This window comes from Carassius carassius, chromosome 17 (assembly GCF_963082965.1).
Source record: "Carassius carassius chromosome 17, fCarCar2.1, whole genome shotgun sequence".
In the NCBI taxonomy this organism is placed as follows: domain Eukaryota; kingdom Metazoa; phylum Chordata; class Actinopteri; order Cypriniformes; family Cyprinidae; genus Carassius; species Carassius carassius.
Genome location: NC_081771.1, coordinates 30,848,125 through 30,867,562, shown reverse-complemented (window position 1 = coordinate 30,867,562; position 19,438 = coordinate 30,848,125). Strand labels below are relative to the sequence as shown.

The 19,438-nt window shown below is 35.7% G+C and overlaps 1 protein-coding gene across 2 annotated transcripts in view; it reads left to right on the top strand.

Annotated features, from left to right (window-relative positions):
- The window catches only part of sema5bb (sema domain, seven thrombospondin repeats (type 1 and type 1-like), transmembrane domain (TM) and short cytoplasmic domain, (semaphorin) 5Bb), a 59,241-nt gene that overhangs the window by 22,225 nt on the left and 17,578 nt on the right, over positions 1-19,438 (top strand). The window contains exons 2-8 of one of the 2 annotated variants that reach the window (XM_059571722.1): positions 558-631; positions 7,943-8,172; positions 11,732-11,831; positions 11,907-11,952; positions 17,545-17,607; positions 17,737-18,049; positions 19,089-19,374. In XM_059571722.1, the coding sequence (XP_059427705.1) occupies positions 7,989-8,172; positions 11,732-11,831; positions 11,907-11,952; positions 17,545-17,607; positions 17,737-18,049; positions 19,089-19,374 (992 nt within the window). In that variant the 5' untranslated portion in view covers positions 558-631; positions 7,943-7,988. The remainder of the gene's footprint in view (positions 1-557; positions 632-7,942; positions 8,173-11,731; positions 11,832-11,906; positions 11,953-17,544; positions 17,608-17,736; positions 18,050-19,088; positions 19,375-19,438) is intronic. The other variant, XM_059571723.1, reaches the window with a different exon arrangement.

The window sequence follows — 19,438 nt, the reverse complement described above, 5'->3', positions numbered from 1 at the left end:
GTAACATTAATTAGGATTAATGTTAATCAAGACAAAAATGACTCTTGTGAGATGTGAGTGAATCTTTTTGATCTATGAATGCCATCTGTGGTTACTCTGCTTGGACACCTGTGTGAAGTTTTTGGTGATTTTTACTGGATTTATGAAGAGAAGCATAGAGAAAAGAAAAGATACAAAAGTTCTTATTTTTTATCAGATATTTGTAAGCATGGCATCAGTGTTGAAATACTGGAGCTGCTGTACGCATCTGAGGTGCACCAGCCTCAGTTTGGGAACAATTAGAGGAATTTTAACCCTTTCGTTCCCCGCATGAGCTCATCACACACACACACACACACACACACAGACACACACATACACACACACACATCACCGTCGTGCCCCCAGCAGCCTCCCTCCATTGAGAAAGTTAACAGTTTGTTTTTCACAGGGCTGAAAGCTTCACTGCACACATTACTGAAGCCCCTTCATCTCCCCCCTTTCCTCGCCCATCCGCGAGAGACTGACTAAAATGATTTCTCTCCCTCTCTCTCTCTCTCTCTCTGTCTGTCTGTAAGGATTGCATTAAACAGATCTGAAGTCTATCGGATGCGCTCCTCTGGAATGAGCTCTTGCTGACACCTTCCTCCCGGTGAGTGCACTCTTTCTGTCCTCCTCTGTCCATCCGTGGACAAAACTATCCACTTCCTGTGAGTCTTTTCATCTTGTTGCACTGTTTTCCTTTCTTCTTTTTGTCCTGAGAGCAATTTTGCCCACATGTCTTCCCTCCCCTCATGTCCATCCCGTATCTTTTCCAATTTCATCCTCTCTCTCTCTTTGTGCTCCATCCCGTCTTCCCTCTCTCTCTCCGTCCCCTCCCTCTCTCTGTGTCTTTGTTGAGGTATGCTGATAAACAGTTTGGCCGTCATCTACAGACCTCCCCCATTGTGTGTCCAATTTTCTTTGTTCTCTCAGCCTGTGGAACTGGCCTGTGTGTGTGTGTGTGTGTGTGTGTGTGACTGACCACTTCAAGTGTGTCTGTGTTTGTCTGAATAGACGGAGCTACTATGCAAGAATTTAGCCACATTGTCCATAGTGTTGCAGCATTTTGATTGTTTTTGTGTCTGTCTTTTTCTCAGTTCCGTTCAGTTTCAGTTCAGTTAATCTGTTTTTGTTGTCATTGGAGTTAATCTGTCTGTTTGTTCTTTATGTTTCTCATAACTGATTTTAAATTAGTTGTTTTTGTTGGGGTAATTCTTTTTTCTTTTCAATACAATCAGATTAGTCTTTGTTGTTATGACAGTTCATTTAGTTGTTCTGTTCTATCTTTGTGTCCCTATTCTCTCTCAACTTGCATTTTAATTACATTTTATTTTGAATTAAATCATATTCATGTTCATTTTTGTTTGTCTTGACAGTAATTTGCACCGGAGATATGGAGAATTTTAATCTAGTGTATACTGTATAATGTGGATTGCTAAGACCAAATATATATTATATAATTAAATTACATAAATCAAAAGTGACAGTAAAGACAATTATAATGATACAAAAGCGTTTTATTTCAAATAAATGCTATTATCTTCAACTTTCCATTTATCAAAAAATCTTGAAAAATAAAATGCATCACAGTTTCCACAAAAATATGAAGCAGCACAGCATTAATAATCAAAAATGTTTCTTGCAAATCAGCATATTAGAATGATTTCTGTGACATTTCTATGTGACACTGAAGACTGGAGAAATTGTTCTGAAAATTCAGCTTTGCATCACAATAATAAATTACATTTTACAATATGTTCAAATATAAAACATTTATTTTAAATTGTAATAATATTTCACAATATTGCTGCTTTTAATGTATTTGTGATCAAATAAATGCTGGCTCGGTGAGCACATTAGCACTTTTGAATGGTATAGTTTCTTTATATGAACCTGAATTAATACAAAATATATCATACATTTTGCAGCATTTATACATTTTTGGTTAATGATCATTTATAAATGATTCTTTGTTTATTCATTCTTTTAATGTTAAACTATATAACCTGTATTGTTAAAAAGTTAAATGTAAAAATTAACCATGTTCATTAAATGCTGTGAAAGTAATGCTCGTTGCTGGATAAAGCCCACTATTGGATTAACTAACATGAATTAATGTAGAAAGTTTTTACAGAAAAAAACATTAATATTATTATTATTTTTTTAATCTATGAAATGCTATAAATATAAATAGGGTGGCTGTTGGATCCATTATATAACAGAATTAATTGCTAACAGAAAACCTAAACAACCACGTTAATGAAAATTCATGCATCTGCAACTTTGTGTCTAAGTGCATGTTGTCCATTATTCAGGGCCAGCTGTCGATGTGCAACGGATCATAAACAAATACGCAAATTTACAGCTGTGAGCTGTGTGTTTTGTATCAAGCTCATATAACGTTAATATAAACATTCTTTTATATCTGCTTGAATAAATAAAATTATTAATACTCTGCTAAGACAGATGCTTCTGTCACAAACCTGACGTTGTCAGTGACACAAAGAGAAAGAGAGAATGAGTGAAACGTGAATGGCGTGAGGATGGACACAATAAAAGGCCGGTCTTGTTGCCGTGCTGTTTAAGATTCTGCCTGGTGTCGGGTTCGTGGTCAGGGCTGAGTGAAAGTGCTCAGCTTTGGCGGATGACCACGTGCTCGCTCAGAGCGCCCGTAAAGCTCAACAGACTTCATTCACGTGCTAAAGAGCCACTGCTTTGACAGATACTTGGCTGCTCGCACAGTGAAGGCTTTCAAGCAGAGACAGCGAAAGAGTGGAAGGTTTAGGAGAAAAAAATAGCAAACAAGAAGCAAACACTTTCAGAGATACAACAAATATCCTAGAACTGCTAAGTTATTGGCTGAGTCTCACCGTACATCTGTCTCAGGACGACAGAGGCTGCTGGCCCATCTTAGTGCCCTAACTAGGGTAGTGCACGGACCTCCAGCTGCGTCAATGGGGATACAGTTCATTCAGGGTCTCTTTTGAGGGATGAAGGTTTCAGTTGTGTGACCCCTAACAGCGTTTAGAGAAATGTTGGGGATTGAGGCTGGCTGGGGTCTAATAGGCAAAAACTTGTTTCCTGTGGCCAATGATTTTTGAGAAGTTTATCTGGAATTTTTGACTGTGAATCTAGCTGCGAGAATTAGCTTAAATTACATGCTCTCTGCAAATGATTAAATCTAGTGCGTCTACAAGACAGAAGGTCTTCATCATGTGCACATCTTGTTTTCTGTCATGTTTGACGATGCTTTACGTGAGTAATCACAGACTACGGACTTCATTCATGAAATGCACACAGAACTAATTTCTCAGTAAATCATTTGAATCCATCATTCATGGAATGTGCCAATTTATGTAAGGATGGTTTTACAGATGATTCATACAGAAAATCGTGTTTGCATTTCATGAATGAGGCTGTAAATGTATGATTAGAAGAACAACATGCCAACAAATACATATATACATATTTATACACACAAGTAGTTGGTAGTCATTTTAATTTTACAGCATTTATTAATCTTGGTTAATGATAATTTATAAATGATTCTTTATGGTTTATAAATTCATCACTTTATATTGATTCATTGACTAATGTAAACAACATTTGTTGTTATAAAAACTATTAATATTAACCAATTTTGTGAATTCTTTAAAAGTAATGTTCATTGTTGGGCGATGTTAGGCTAATTAACTTCACTTGCATGCACTGTGCAAATGAAATACTGTATAATGATTAACATTATGATTTTTGCAATGCTTTTAAAAAAAAAGCATGTTTCGAGGCTCTTCAAATGACATATGATACAGAGAGATTATTTGCTGTAACTGTGCTCAGACCTCGTGTTATTTGCCAAAACAATTCCTAAACAGCATTTGTCTCTTGCTTAGCATTGTCTGGTATAGCTTAAGTTTTTAGTGATTATTTTTAATGAAAGAGTATGAAAGCAAAAAAGATTATTTGATTTAAAATTCACAATAAGTCTCGAAATGTGCATTAGAAAGTCTCTTGAAGAAAAGTCCAAAGATAAGGTTTCAGATTTCCTGTTAATAAGAAGTAATTTTCTGTGTTGTTGTAGGGTACAATGCCTGTAAATTTACCAGTGCCTTGTTGCTGGCATCTTTTCCTTTTTTCTACAGATTTTTTTTCTTACAGTGTAAAAGAAGTCAATTTCTACTTTCAATTAAAGTTACCCAAAGTAGGGGCAGAAGTTACCCAATGAAAGGATTATGAAGATAAATATTTTTTCCTTTGAAATATTTTGTAACGATGAATCACTCGCAGTGCAGGAATGTCTGTTAAATCAGTCCATTTGATTTCACATATATTTTAAGTAGTTTAATAACTAGAAAGGTAATGTGACCAGCTCTGTTCTTCTGTAACATCTGGACTAAACTGATGGCTCCAGCTGTCTGGATTTCCTCAGTTCATCTTGAAACGCTTCCTGCAATCCCAGCTGCTCATTATCACTTCTCTTGTCTTGCTTTATGACTTCCCTCCCTCTCGCTCTTTCCCTGATGAAGGACAATTAAAGATGAATAGAGGCCATAAAGGCCCTTTCTGAGCGTGCTTATGCTGCAGTGGTTGTAAAACGGCGACACAGTGGGACAGTGTTTATCTGAGAGCATCTACAGTGGACTAACATTAATCCTTCTGTTTATTCCAGACTGTTTACACTGGCCAGTTGGCTTTTGAAAGATTTTTAAATGTCTTTACTGTCACTTTTAATGCATCCCTGTTGAATAAAAGAATACATTTATTACTCAGACAGACAGAAACCTGAGTAGAAGTGAAACCACATTTAGGATTTTTTCAATCATTGTTACAACAAAAAGGGAGAACAGTCTCTATTGTGTAATAACATTAGTTGATAATCTCATGCTCTCATAAATCACTGATTGTTTTGCTGGATTTTGCACTGCTTTGCAAGTGCAAAAAACAAACTGCCTCTAAAGCAGGAATGACCTCGAGCAATGTCGCAATATTGTGTAGAAACAGCACATGAACATTTGAGAGGAGTCTGAAAAATTTAAGTTGTCTTGTGAATTATCATCCTTGGAAATCTTGAGTAAGTTTAGCGCACATTGTTTGAATTGTTCCCTCATAGTCTAATCTAGTTAGAAGAGCTGTCAGCCCGTTATTAACCTGCACTGACCTCGAGGATATCTGTGTGATTGTGTGCATTTGTGCCTGTCAGCCATCTTTGAACGTAATTTTCATATCTCCTCTATTAACCCAAAAGGAATCGTCCCAGACGGGCCGTCAGTGGCCCACCTAGTCTGCTCATTGTCTGACCCTGGCCTCCCCTCCGGTGCATTTGTCACTGCCATCATTGGCTTTCATGGTTCTCCCTCTCTTTCTCAATCATCCCTCCATCTCGGTGGCCTCTGATGAGTCTGAGAAGGTGGGCATGAATAGACTGAATGCGGGAGTGCTGAGGGTATTAAGGGGGATTTGGGGGATTGAGGGTCTTTTGCTATTGAGGTGCATTAGACATGGTCGGCGATGAAGTGTCTGCTGCACAGCGGAGCCAAGAATAAGAGCAACAGTACGCATGCGACGCATGCTGCCAGAGAATTCCACTGAAAACTCTATGCATTTCCAAAAGAATTCGAAAAAAACACCATTCGTAAAATTCTACACATCCCCTCCCCTTGCTGAGACAGTTTTTCCTTATTAACTGGATTTTGAGAGTATTGTATAAATGTTGTATGAAGCTGAAAAGTGCAATTTCTTTCGGTGTCATTAAGTGGACCCGTAAAAATAAGTACAGTTTTCAAAAGGGTTTGGTAAACACTTCCCCTGTCTGCTATTGGTGAGACACACGGAAAGTCCCGCCCACAATGAACCAGTGTTGCCATCTAGGATGGGAAGTTTATGTTGTTTAGGGGTTAAATCAACTTATAGTTAGAGTTGTTTTCTGCATAACAAACTGGTATATGAATAAGTGTTTTAACCCTGAAAAAGTCAGCTCACACATCAGTTTATTAAATACCATGTAAAATCAAATGTAAATATTTTTGTATCTGCTAAAATGAATCTTCAGCTGAAAATAGAGACAGGGTATTATCTGTTTTGTTTTTTTCTTTTTGATAAAATAATAATTGTGTATAAAAGCTGTTTGAATTTTTTACATTAAAAAATGTAATGATGCTTTCAACTCAGTGTTATTTTAATATAATTAAAATAAACATTTATATTTTCATTTTCAGTTTTCATTTAAATTTTAATTTGGGGTTTGGGAATTGTTTTGTGCTTTTATAATTTTTATAATTTTCTTTTTAAATTTGTATTCACTTCATTTTTTATTTATTTTAGTTTTAGTAATTGTAGTACTTATTTCAGATAGTTTCCAAGGCAACTTCATTGAAAATTTATATTTTATTTTAATTTTAGCTTAATTTCAGTTCCTGAAAATTATTTGTATTTACGCAAGCATCACTCATTGAAAAATGAATGTGAAAAAGTTTAACATTCAATATGGCGACTATAGAAATGCCAAAAGGCCAATAGTTATTTTGATAGGGGCATCAGCTGTTATTAATAATCTTGACATTGTTTTGGAGTTGTTAGGCTTTCCTTTTTAAAGTAGTTTTTTCTAAATGAAATCTAGCTGTTTGGGGGTGTTTCTAAGATGACCCGAGACTTGCCTTATTACAGTATATAAGTATTTCCATTTGATACTTTTATATGGTATCAAGTTTTAGTGAAACAGTACAAAAATGTGAAAAAGGTGGGCCTAGTTACAGATAGAGGACATCAGACCACGTCTCTACAGAGTGGACAGTGTTTGGTGTGTTTGTGTTTGTGTAAAATCAAGACAGATGCTGCAGTGGTTTCTCTATGACGTGTCAGGAAGTATGTTTAAGTGTGATTGAGCATGTGTTTGTGTTGACTCTAGGACTAACAGGGAGGTTTGTATTGAAGTGAAGTTGTGTGTGTATATATATATTCGGAGCTTATGTAAGATCTCAGATGTGTGTTTATGCGTTGGGCTTCCCTGAGCCTCAAGCGCTGTCAAACACCTACTGGAAAATAAACTGGGTGAACCGTTTTAAGCTTTAGGGAGGTCATTACAGACACTTATTGATTCCCATGACAGGCTGAAAATATATCAAAATCCCTTCTTCAACTTATAATTAAACTTTTAATGATCTGCTGGCTCATCGTCCACAGGCTGACAATTACAGCAAAATCAATGTTATGTTTTAGAATAACATTGTGTTGAACCTCTGCGGGTCTTGGAAGAGGTCCAGTCGTTTACTCTGATGAGAGATGGAGGTTAATTAGATTAGAAAGAGCAAGACTTACAGCATCAGGAGAAGATGAAGCCGTTTCTCTGCATTCTGTCTGTTTATCTGTCTGTTGAACTCACTTGCTGTCTGGTTGTCCATCTGCTTTCTTTTTTATTCTTCAAGAAAGTTTCAATCTGTTATCTATACTTTCATCATTTACAACATCATTTTCATCATTTGAAGATTTATATTGGTTTTCCATATAATTACAATAAGGGACTGAAGCTTTCAGAAAGTCCATATTGCAAGTCTTTATTTATTTAATAACATGGTATATTTAAGAGTGCATAAAAAAGAGTGCAGTAATGGCCACTCTCTTTTCCAGTGATCTGGATAAAATTTTCCCATAAGGATTTTTAAAAAGTATTTTTTAAATGGTTAAAAGCCATGAACTAAACCAACCAGTTGGGTAATGTAGTTTTTACTACAACTTCATCTGTCAAACTTGATTACTTCAAAAATAAGCTGAAGTAATGTGGACTGATGGCTTCAGCAAAAATATAAACCATCTATTAACAACCTCATTGCTCACAACAGGTCTGTCTTTAAAGGTTTAAAAGTTATCGTTAAAATCAATTTCCCTACAGTTTTCACTTCCCAAACCGAATGTTGCTTTTTCTTCTCAGGACTCTGTCATCGTTCCTGAGTACAGAAGTGGTTGTTGCTGTAATCATGACCGTATTGCCGCTCCGGCTCGGACCGCTGTCCTCCGCTGGACTTGTCATCTTCCTCCTCCTCTCTCTGCCTCTCGTCACGTCACAGACGCCATCACTCCCAGCGACCTCTGACCCGGAGTCTGTGCCCTCTCTGCCTGAAGAGTGCAGGAGAAAAATGCACCCCGTTACCTCCTACACAGGTGGGTGTAAAATACCACGCTCTCTCCTGCCCTTTCCATCATCGCATTTGAAGCCAAAGGTTAAAATGATAAGCCTCTGAATGATTTTTTCCCTGAACATCTCAGTAATATTGGTTGAGCTAGTAGAAGTCTTACATAGCCAAACGTCCACACTGCAGCTAGATCAGAAGAGACCATCTAACTGAAACTGAGCTGGGATAAAAACTGTCAAATGAATGGGAGAAATCACATTGCTCATTATGATGGCTGTAACTTTAATTTACAAGAGCCTTTTTGAAAAAAAAAACACATCATTTGGGTTTTATTATTAAATGTGCATTAGCTGGACCATACTTATTCAGCAGGGATGCATTAAATTAATCAAAAATGGCAGTACAGACATTTATAATGTTACAAAATATTTCAGTAAATCAAGAGATAAATCAAAAAAATAATGATGGTGATAATTCAGCTTTACATCACACATTATAATATATTCAAATAGAAAACAGCTATTTAAAATTGTAATAATATTTCACAACATTGGTGTTTTTATTATATTTTTACATCAAATAAATGCAGCCTTGGTGAGCAGAAGACACTTCTTTAATATTCAAAAATATTGTAAAAAAAATCTCTTTAAAAATCAAAAACTGACTTTCAAACAGTAGTGTAGCTTGATTTGGGCCAAAGAAGTTAATTACACCATTGTGTACTCAATTACACATTATTGAAATATAACCTTGATATACCTTGGAAACCAAATTGCTTTGGAGGGACTTTGCTGAGATGTAAAACACCAAACCAACTCCATTTGTTGCACTTTGACACCTGAAATTGCCTAAAGTCAGTCATTCAGATTAGAGCTGTCTGTTTTGAGGAAACTTCTGCTGTTTTTATGTGCAGTATGCATCAGCCCGTCCATTAATGGCCTGTTGTTTTCATCTGAGACTAGTTAATTGCCAGCGGCCTTTTATTGGTACCTGTCCGCGTTTAACAGTTTTAATCATATGCTGGCCAGATGTTAAAGGTTAACACAGCAGGAGTATTTGTTTCTAATATCACACACTAATCGACACACTCTGCTCTGTGAGTATGTGAGGCTAGACTGTTAGTGTTATATTGTCCTGTTATTGAAGTGTTAGTGAATTGCAGTATAGTTTTCTGTTGGCGGGGTGAAGATCCTCCTTTATGTTCTTTGTGCCAGAATCATATTTTGATGGATTGTAGTAGTTTAAAGTCCGTCAGAACTTTTTATTTTCTATTGACTGTTATGGAAAGATTTTTAATGCCAGATTTATTTGTAGAACTTTTTATCTAAGATCAAATTTAACTTAACTAACCTCATTCCCACCATGAATATATCCGAAGTAGCTCACATGGCGGTAAGTTTGAAACAAACAAAAGTTGCAGATCACTGCTGTACACTAAAGACATTGAGAGAGTGATTTTGCCCATTGAGAGAGATTCAGGAGCATTTATTGTTTTGTGAGTGTGAGACAGTGTAGTCGTCTGTTTTAGGGTGATAACGACTCTGATTTACACCAGCGCTTGCTTCAGCACTGTTTGGAGAACTAAATGGGCTCCTTACACAGTGTTTCTTCTCTTCAGCCAAACTGCTCCTGAAATGTCTGATCGTTTCATCATTAGTCACTGTTTTCTTTTTGCCACTAAAACATTTCCAGACATTTAAATCACAAATTTTAAAGGTGCTATAAGCAATTTCACCTGTTCTGCTTTTTTCCGCCTGGTTCACACAGTATGATTTTCTCCACGATTTAACCATCTTAGACACATTTTTGGAAATCATAAAAGATTACGATTGAACAACTGACACAAACACTGATTGAAGCTATGAGTCACCAAAAAAAATAAATATATATGTCATCATTCACTCACCTTCATGTTCCAGTGTTGGTAACCAATTTGGATTCCTACTTGAACCAAACAATACAATGGAAGCCAATGGGAATGGAAACTGTTTGGTTTACCAATATAAGAGAAGATATTTTGAAGAATGTTAGTAACCAAACAGCTTCGGTTCCCATTGACTGCCCTTGTACGGGATTGCCTGTTGTATTCCTCATTTCTGCTAAATTAATAAATGTAATGTGGACACAAGATACAATGGACCTGAAACAGAAACTGCTAGTATGTTCCACAAAAGAAAAAAGTCTTCTAGTTTAGACCGACATGAGGGATATTCCGATATGAAAAACAGTCAATGTTGCACAGTCTTGGCCTTTACGCAAGATTTCACCAGGCTCATATCGTGCAATCTGATGATCAGAAAGTGCAGACTTCACCAAAATGCTCTCCTTCGAAATAGCTTTTGTGTTTTTTAATTGACTAAATGTTCTGATGGGCAAATCAGCACAGTCTGCTTCAGATGGACAGGTATTTATTTAGCTGTTTATGGAATCATTTTTGCGTGTTTTTCTAAAAGAACTTCTAAGCACCTTTAAGTGATGAAATAACATTTAGGTCCACAGCATCTTCTCCTCCTTCTCCAACAAGCAGCAGCCCATGACGCTGCCTTCCCTATTGCTTAGCAGTACACTCACACACACATTACTAAATGATTTTATACAGTTATTTTGAAAATAAATAGTTTGTTGTAGTGTGTTACTGGCAGCACACCCCAAAAACTAGTTTTGCAAAGGTTGCATTTAAAGTTTCAGAAGTCTATTCCTTCACCTCCTCTCTGTCTTTCTGTATGAGAGTTGTGTTGCGGCTGATGATGTGATTGGGCATCTGGTTTTGTGAGTATCACACCTCATTAATGGACTCCCAACCCTTGCTTTTCTCTTTCTCTGTGGCTGTTTCTCTTAAACAGGACAGCATATATTGTTGGCTGGAGTTCACCAGGTTGCCAGCAGCTGTCTCTGCCTCTGAATGCATTAACGTTGTTGGTGGGCTGTGAAACTTGCCATTGTTTTTAAAGATCTAATCATGCACTACTGTGCAAAAGTTTGGGGTCAGCAAGATTAAAAAAATAAATAAAAATAAAACTCTTGCTCTGCCTGTATGCATTAAAAATTCACAGCATTCACAGTGATGAAAAAGGTTTATTTTATGATTTAACTTTCTGTTCATCAAAAAATCCTGAAAAAATGTATTGTGTGTCAAAATATTAAGCTGCAAATCAGCATTTTAGAATGATTTCTGAAGGATCATGTGAAATGATGCTGAAAATTCAGCTTTGATCACAGGAATAAATTACTTTTTAAAATATATTCAAATAGAAAACAGCTATTTTAAATTGAAATTATTTTTTTTTTGGTCAAGTCAGTGCAGCCTTGGTGAGCAGGAGATACTTCAGGAACAAAAGTTCATGTTTTTGTGTAAATTGCATCAGTGTATAATTTGTCTTATCATGAACAAGATAGTTAATGCATGAATCAAACTCTCTTAGACAGTTCCTGACACGGTTTACTAAATAATGTGTTATACAAAAGTCGCTAAAGAGTATCTTGTGGGATTTTTCTCAGTTTGTGGTATTACAAACAGTGAAGCCAGCAGATAAACAGCAGATTAAACGTGTTGGCTCACAGCTAACTGTGACTCTTTTCTGCCGTAGCTTTGAGCCCATGGCTGTCCTCTTTCTCTCTGCCTGGAGTGAATGACTACTCACAGCTCGCACTCGACCTCACCAGGAACCAGCTGATAGTGGGAGCCAGGTAACACACACACACACACACAGAAGTAAAAGCCCAGCTGATACTGTCAAACCTAAAGCACCTCTCTCTGTGTAGGAATCATCTCTTCCGGTTGAGTTTGAGCAACGTCTCTCTCCTGCAGGTAGGACTCTCTTTATTCTCCTTCCCATCTGTCCATCCGATCATCTCGACGTCTCTAGAAATGCAGAAGCAGCATTGTCCATTTAATTCATCCCATGCCAGACATACACTTAGACTCAGTATTTTATTATGATTGCCCACATGTCAAAAGTGCTGACGCACAGAAGCAGAAATATCCAACAAATCAAGCACAAAAAAAATATATATATATATATTTTTTTTATGAACTTGCAACAATAGTTTGGTTCCTCTTTTCAAGTGATTCAGAAGATATATATATATATATATATATATATATATATATATATATATATATATATATATATCAATATGCAGTCGTCTGCTGCAGATTGTGTGTGAAGTAAGGAGCTTCTGTAGACAGCTGGGAGTGGGTTTGTCTTGAAGGATGATTCGAGACCACCTCTGCACTTAGCGTGTGGTGGGAACACTGAGATTGTGTTGTGCTTGTGTGACAAGCCTGATGAAAGCTTTGAGCACTTGTGTGATATTTAAGAGTGACTTCGCTGGTGTTTGTGAAAGACCCTGCTGGTGAATCTTCTGAACGTTCACCGTGACGCCTTGGAGGCAGATCTCACAAGAATCTGTCAGAATCCAGTGATTTAGGGTGACCTCATGACACTGTGTCCACAAGAGTGACCCACAGTCACCCCTCGAGCAAGCACACACACACACACACACACACACACGTTTGTTTTTGTGAGAAGTGGGGATATCCCATAGGCATAATGGTTTTTATACTGTACAAACTGTATAATCTATGGCCCTTCACCAACCCTACACCTGAACCTAACCCTCACAGGAAACTTTGTGCATTTTTACTTTCTCAAAAAAAAAAAAACTCATTCTGTATGATTTATAAGCGTTTTGAAAAATGGGGACATGGGTTTTGTCCTCATAAGTCACCCTCTCTTTGTAATACCTGTTTCATACCCATGTCATTATACAGAGTTGTGTCCTGATATGTCACAAAAACAAGAGCACACACACACACACACACACACACACACACACACACACACAGCAGTATGGCAACCTCCTCAATGCACTCCACTACATCTCTGTTCTGAAAAAAATTCTTTGAATTTCTTTTTGAGTGAACATATTTCACTCACATCATGTGGATCAATGGGTAAAACTGCATATTTGCAGGAACCAAAGATATAATTTTGACAATTTGTCCATTATTAATGAATGTCATTTCCATCCCATCATTGATCTTGTGGTGCAAATTATATTTTAAAAACACTTTTAATAAAAAAGGCAGACACTTCGTTTAAGCTAAAACAAAACAAAAATTCAAAGGTGATTTTAGTCATCTTGGTAAACAGTAAGTATGCAAACCTTTGAAAAAATGTTTTAGGGGCAAAATTGTTGGTTGTGGTAGAAATGATGCTAAAAACTTTTTATGTTTTATGTTTAAATTTTGTTAAAAAATGATGAGATCGTTGTCACACAATAAATATTTAAATTGTCTATTTCATTCTTTTTTGAATAAAAATGTCATTATTCATATTTTTATTTTAGATTTTCATATTTTAAGATTGAAAGTTTGATTCTGGGACAAGGATAATAATAAAAGCTATACATTTTTATTTTATTGAAAATCAGTAAAGTTACACACATCAGCCCCATCTTTCAGTATATGAATGATAAGAGACGTTTGAATCTGTTGCATGTCAATGATTTATTATATCCATCTTGAAATCGTTCTAATCCATGGATTAATGATGGTTCTGGTCAGACTCAGGACCAGGCCGCAGAGAGAGATCGAGAGGGCAGATAAGAGCGTTTTAGCTGAGGTCAAATGATGGTGCCTGGATGAGCAGATCTTTAGTGTGTTGGAGAAAAAACATCCAGGGGTGACACAAGTCTGACCCTCACAGATCTTCTCAGGGTGAATCCTGCTCTTCAAATAATGACTGCAGAGGCACGGTTAGATTGATGATTGCCTTCTGAACCCTTGTGCTCCCTCTTTTTGTTTCTCTGTCCTTCTCTTAAACAACAAGCATGAAATGTAGTTTGCAGAAGTCAAGTAAACAGATGCAGTTTTTCAGAAAGTGTGTAATCAGCTTCTTTTGCAGACGAGTGTATGCTCATCAGAAGCACTTGCTGCTTTTCCAGAGTGCAGAGGCACAGATGTCACTTATCCATTGCAAAATATGCACTTCAATTCATTTTCTTTTTATATTAGTGCATGCAATGTTGTGCCTAAAACTTATTAAACTTCTACTAAACAGCAAAAGCACTTAAAGTAAATTGATCATGCTCAGAACGGCATTTTTACAACATTATGGCAGTATTTCAGGCAGTCGGTCATGTATGGCTTTAATTATTGCTTGATTGTTGCATTGTTGTATTTGAAACCTCTTGTCCATTGAACATCAATCTTTGCTCCATTAAAGTCAAAGCAAAGTTTTAATGGGGCTCTTTAATATAATTTTAGTTTTGTAATTCCCTTTTTTGTATCCTCAGTGGTGACTTTCATTAAACTCCCATTACTGTAATAAAGTTACTATGTTATTTAAAAACAATACTGTCATACAGTACAAAGATGCATTGCATTTAAAGCAGCATAACTCAACACAGTACTAAGTACTATGGATACATATATCTACATATTCTTTAAATTTTAAATAAAATATCTTTATTTTTTTCTCTTTACAGTAATGATACATTTTTGCTCTGTCATTTAGCAGATGTTTTAAACCACAAAATTTGCATTTATTTGATCAGAAATAGAGTAAAAACTGTAAAATTGTGAAAAATTATGTTATAAAACGTCCCCCGGCTCAGACGTTAATCCGTGAAGAGCTCTGTGTTTTGTCTGTGACCTTTCCACTCGTCTCAGGGTCCTCACAGTTCTTCAGCTTATGCCTTCAGTAAGCGTCACATGATCCAATACAAAATAATGCTTTATGCATCCTTCTATAGTGTGTGTGTGTGTGTGACTGTGGTCTACATCGTTATTTTCTAGCCAAATGACAACACAGATAAACATGACAAAGCAGTCTGTGAAAGGAGAGGGAGGGACGAGGAACAAAAGAGAGGAAGAACGTCTAAAACGAGTGAAACAACACATTCAAGGGTTTTCGTTTCAGATAAGGGAACCAATGCGATTAGGACAAACCATCCAGTGTTCCCTAATTAAGTGTCACACAGTTGCTTTTCCTCACTATAGAGTCATATTGTGTATACGCAGAGAAACTTTCTGCCTTCCATCTTTTTTCTTCTATTATTGTGCGTTTCGTACCTTCAGTTTAAGGAAAGAAGCTGAGTGAAGGGAAGAGCTTCCCATGACTGGATATCTTTCATAGTTCATTTACTTATTCTGCCTCCTAATCATTATAACAAGAAAGATTTTTAATCAAAGTTGTCATGGCTTTTTAAGGTAAAAGGCATTTCGATATTTGCACTTTACAGAATTCGTTGGTTTAGGCAGTTCGTTTAAAGGAACAGGTTGAAGTAAACAATTTACAGATTTGTTTGAATCATCTCGGTGTTATCTTTTACAATTTTTTTGTGAACTAAATATTTAAATACTGTTGTTTATGATTCTGACTTGTCACACATCACAGTTTTACATGCAAACAAGGAGTGATGAATGTGTTGTGAATCAGTTCAGTCGAATCATTAAAAAGATTAATTTTCAAATCTGAAAGCGGTAAAGATTTTCAGTATGTCTGGCAGCTGAAACATTCCCTAGATAGTCTGCATTACAGAAAGGCAAAAAACAGCATCTTCGTCTTGAGTTGTGAGTGTAATAGTGTGAGTTGTAACATTGCTACAAAAATGCTGAAACACAAACAGTCCGATGCATTTGACATGCTAAAGTGCTGGACTTAATGTAAAACCATTAAAAACATTTAATTTCAGTAAATGTAAAAAAAAACTGAAATAAACTTAAATATATAAATATATATATATAAAAACAAATATTTTACTTCAGCTAGTTACCAAAGCAATATTTCCTATTTTTATTTAGTTTAGTTTTGATGTATTGTCAAAGGGTTAGTTCACTCAAAAATGAAAATTAGCCCATGTTTTACTCACCATCAAGGCATCCTAGGTGTATATGACTTTCTTCTTTCAAATGAATCCAATCTGAGTTATATAAAAATTGTCCTTCATCTTCCAAGCTTTATAATGGCAGTGGGTGGGTGTTTCTGTTCAACAGTTCAAAAGAAGTAACATAAAGTGAGCACATCCATAATAAAACATGCCTCACATGGCTCCAGAGGGGAAATTAAGGCCGAATTGATGCATTTTTGTAAGAAAATTACATTATAAACACTTTTCTCTCACTTCCGCTAACTGTCGTACTTGCAAGCCATTCTGGCGGATGACGTAGGACATTATAAAGCTTGGAAGAGCAAGGACAATTTTTAGGCCATATGTGACCCTGGACCAAAAAAACTGTATTAAGTTTAATTTAGATTTGTACATAATCTGAAAGCTAAATAAATAAGCAAATGGTTTGTTTGGATCGGACAATATTTGGCCGAGATACAACTATTTGAAAATCTCGAAATGCAGAGAAAATTGCATTTAAAGTTTTCCAAATTAATTCTTAGCAATACATATTATTAATCAGAAATTAAGTTTTGATATAGTTACGGTAGGAAATGTACTAAATATCTTCATGGAACAGGATCTTTACTTAATATCCTAAAGATTTTGGGCATAAAAGAAAAATATAATATAATTTTGACCCATGCAATGTTTTTTTTGGCTATTGCTACAAATATACCCCAGAGACTTAAGACTGGTTGTGTGCTCCAGGGTCAAATATACACCCTTGAAAGTGAGTAAAACATGGGCTAATTTTCATTTTTAGGTGAACTAACTTTTTAACCAATTCTAAAACCTCCATAAGTTGAAATAAAAACATTAACTGAAATAAAGTATTTACAAAATAAATAAATAAAAACATTCTGGTTCCCAAAGCAACATTTCTCCTTTTCATTTAGTTTAACTTTTAGATAGTTAGTTTAAGAGAATATAAGACATTGTATTAAAGATAAATAAATAAAAATGACTAAACACACACACACACAAAAAATTACTGAGACATAAACTAACATCAATATGAAAAAAAACCGAATTAAAAATTAATAATGGAATATAATTTATTTGAAAATAACACTGTTGCTTAAACTAAAAACTTAAATTAAAATAACATAAAACTAATTACACAAAAATAACATAAAAATGACAAAAACTCAACAAATGTACTAAAAGTTAAAGTAAATAATTAAAACAGATAATACAAAAAATATAAAAAATATTAGAGCTACATTTAAATATATATATATATCTATATCTTAGTGATACTAAAATTACAAGGTTCATGGTTTTCAGATGTTAGTCTATGGTTGCATGACATGCAGGTAAACAAATATCTAAAATAGTTTTTTGAATTATTATGAAATTATTTATAATAAATCATTAGTTATTTGTAAACTCTTGAACCCCTTCCATTCGCTCATGAATCTCTCCGAGTTAATGGATGCACATGATGCATGTCTTGATGGCTTAACTTCTAACCGTGATGTCAATTGGCTGTTAATTGCAGGCCACAGAGTGGGGAGTAGACGAGAGCACCAGGAGGTCCTGCCAGAGCAAAGGAAAGACAGAGGTGAGAGACGAACACTGGGATGTGGAATGTTTGGTTTATCATAAAGCTCTCTGAATGAATGTAGTGCAGCAGTAGGGTTCTGGAAGTAAACTATAATGTGTGTGAAATGAAATGTTTCTCCCCTCTCAGGATGAGTGTCAGAACTACGTTCGTGTCCTCCTGTTGAACGGCAGTTGTCTGTTCACCTGCGGCACTAATGCTTTCATGCCCATGTGTACGACTCGCCCTGTTACTGACATCTCCAGCGTCCTGGAGTCCATCAGTGGTGTGGCCCGCTGTCCCTATGACCCTCGACACAACTCTACAGCCATGATAACTGAGAGTGGAGAAGTCTACGCTGCTACAGTGACGGATTTCTCCAGCCGTGACCCCATTATTTACCGCAGTCTGGGGAACATGCCGCCCCTGCGGACCGCACAGTACAACTCCAAATGGCTCAATGGTACAGCGGGAAAACACACAACTTATCAATGAATCTAATCCTGTATAAAATATGTTTAGGTCATATTTTACATTCAAATCAAAATAACACCTGTTTTAAATTATATTTTCTTTAAAGAAGATCTATCATATTTTAGGACCTTATTGATTTTTTTTTTTTTTTTTTTTTTTTTGCATTATAACATTATTTTCATGAGAATTAAGCATATGTTGCCCTATATTCTCAATACCGAAAAAATAATGATCAGAATCAGAATGAGCTTTATTGCCAGGTATGTTTACACATACGAGAAATTTGTTTTCGTGATAGTTTATGATAGTTTAATTGTATTTATTAATAAATCATGGTAGTATATTTTTTTTACCTGCCTTAATTTATACATTCAAATAAATATGAACTATTTGTATGTAATGAAGTATCAAAATATTGTGTTAAAAATAGAAATGAAACATCGGGATATATTGTTCATGCTTTAAAAATGTTGCATTAAATATAAAAGTACATATTACAGTATATTTCATTGCAACATAATTTTTTACTATGATAACATTTATTTTTAAATAAAAAAATCATATTAGCTTATTTTATTTATGCCGCATTACTGCATAAGAAAATTCAACAATGAAACATGACAAACATTTTATAACTTCAAAAGTTAAGCATGGATACATTATTTATTTAAAAATTTTACATTCAACTTATTTTTACTGTGATAAAAAAAAAAAACTTAAAATAAAAATCGTTGCATTATACATTGTATTTTTCACAGTGCTAAAAAAAAATCTGTATTACAGTGGTGAGAATCACAAGTGAGAACAAAAATATGTAAAGGATTTTGAAGGAAATAATATCATAATTCAAACATCCTAATAGTCTTAAATATTCTTCGATCTGGCCATGTTTTTCCTAAATCACCCTAATATTTATGTCTGTTTTTTTGCAATAATTATCTTTAAGGAATTATATTTTGTCATGTCACACCACACCGCTGCCATTGAAAGTAAGACAAGCATGTTCTTCCTTCCCTTTCTCTCTACAGAACCTCACTTTGTCTCTGCATACGAGGCGGGTCGCTTCACGTACCTCTTTCTGAGAGAGAACGCAGTAGAACAGGACTGTGGGAAGACGGTCTTCTCTCGTGTGGCCCGTGTGTGTCAGAATGACATTGGTGGTCGTTTCCTGCTGGAAGACACATGGACCACCTTCATGAAGGCTCGACTCAACTGTTCCCGCTCTGGAGATGTTCCCTTCTACTACCACGAGCTGCAGAGCACCTTCTTCCTCCCTGAGCAAGATCTCATCTATGGAGTCTTCACCACCAATGTGTGAGTGGGTGCTTCACGAAGGAGTGAACAGTCAGATTTAATTAAATTAAATTTAAATGTTTTG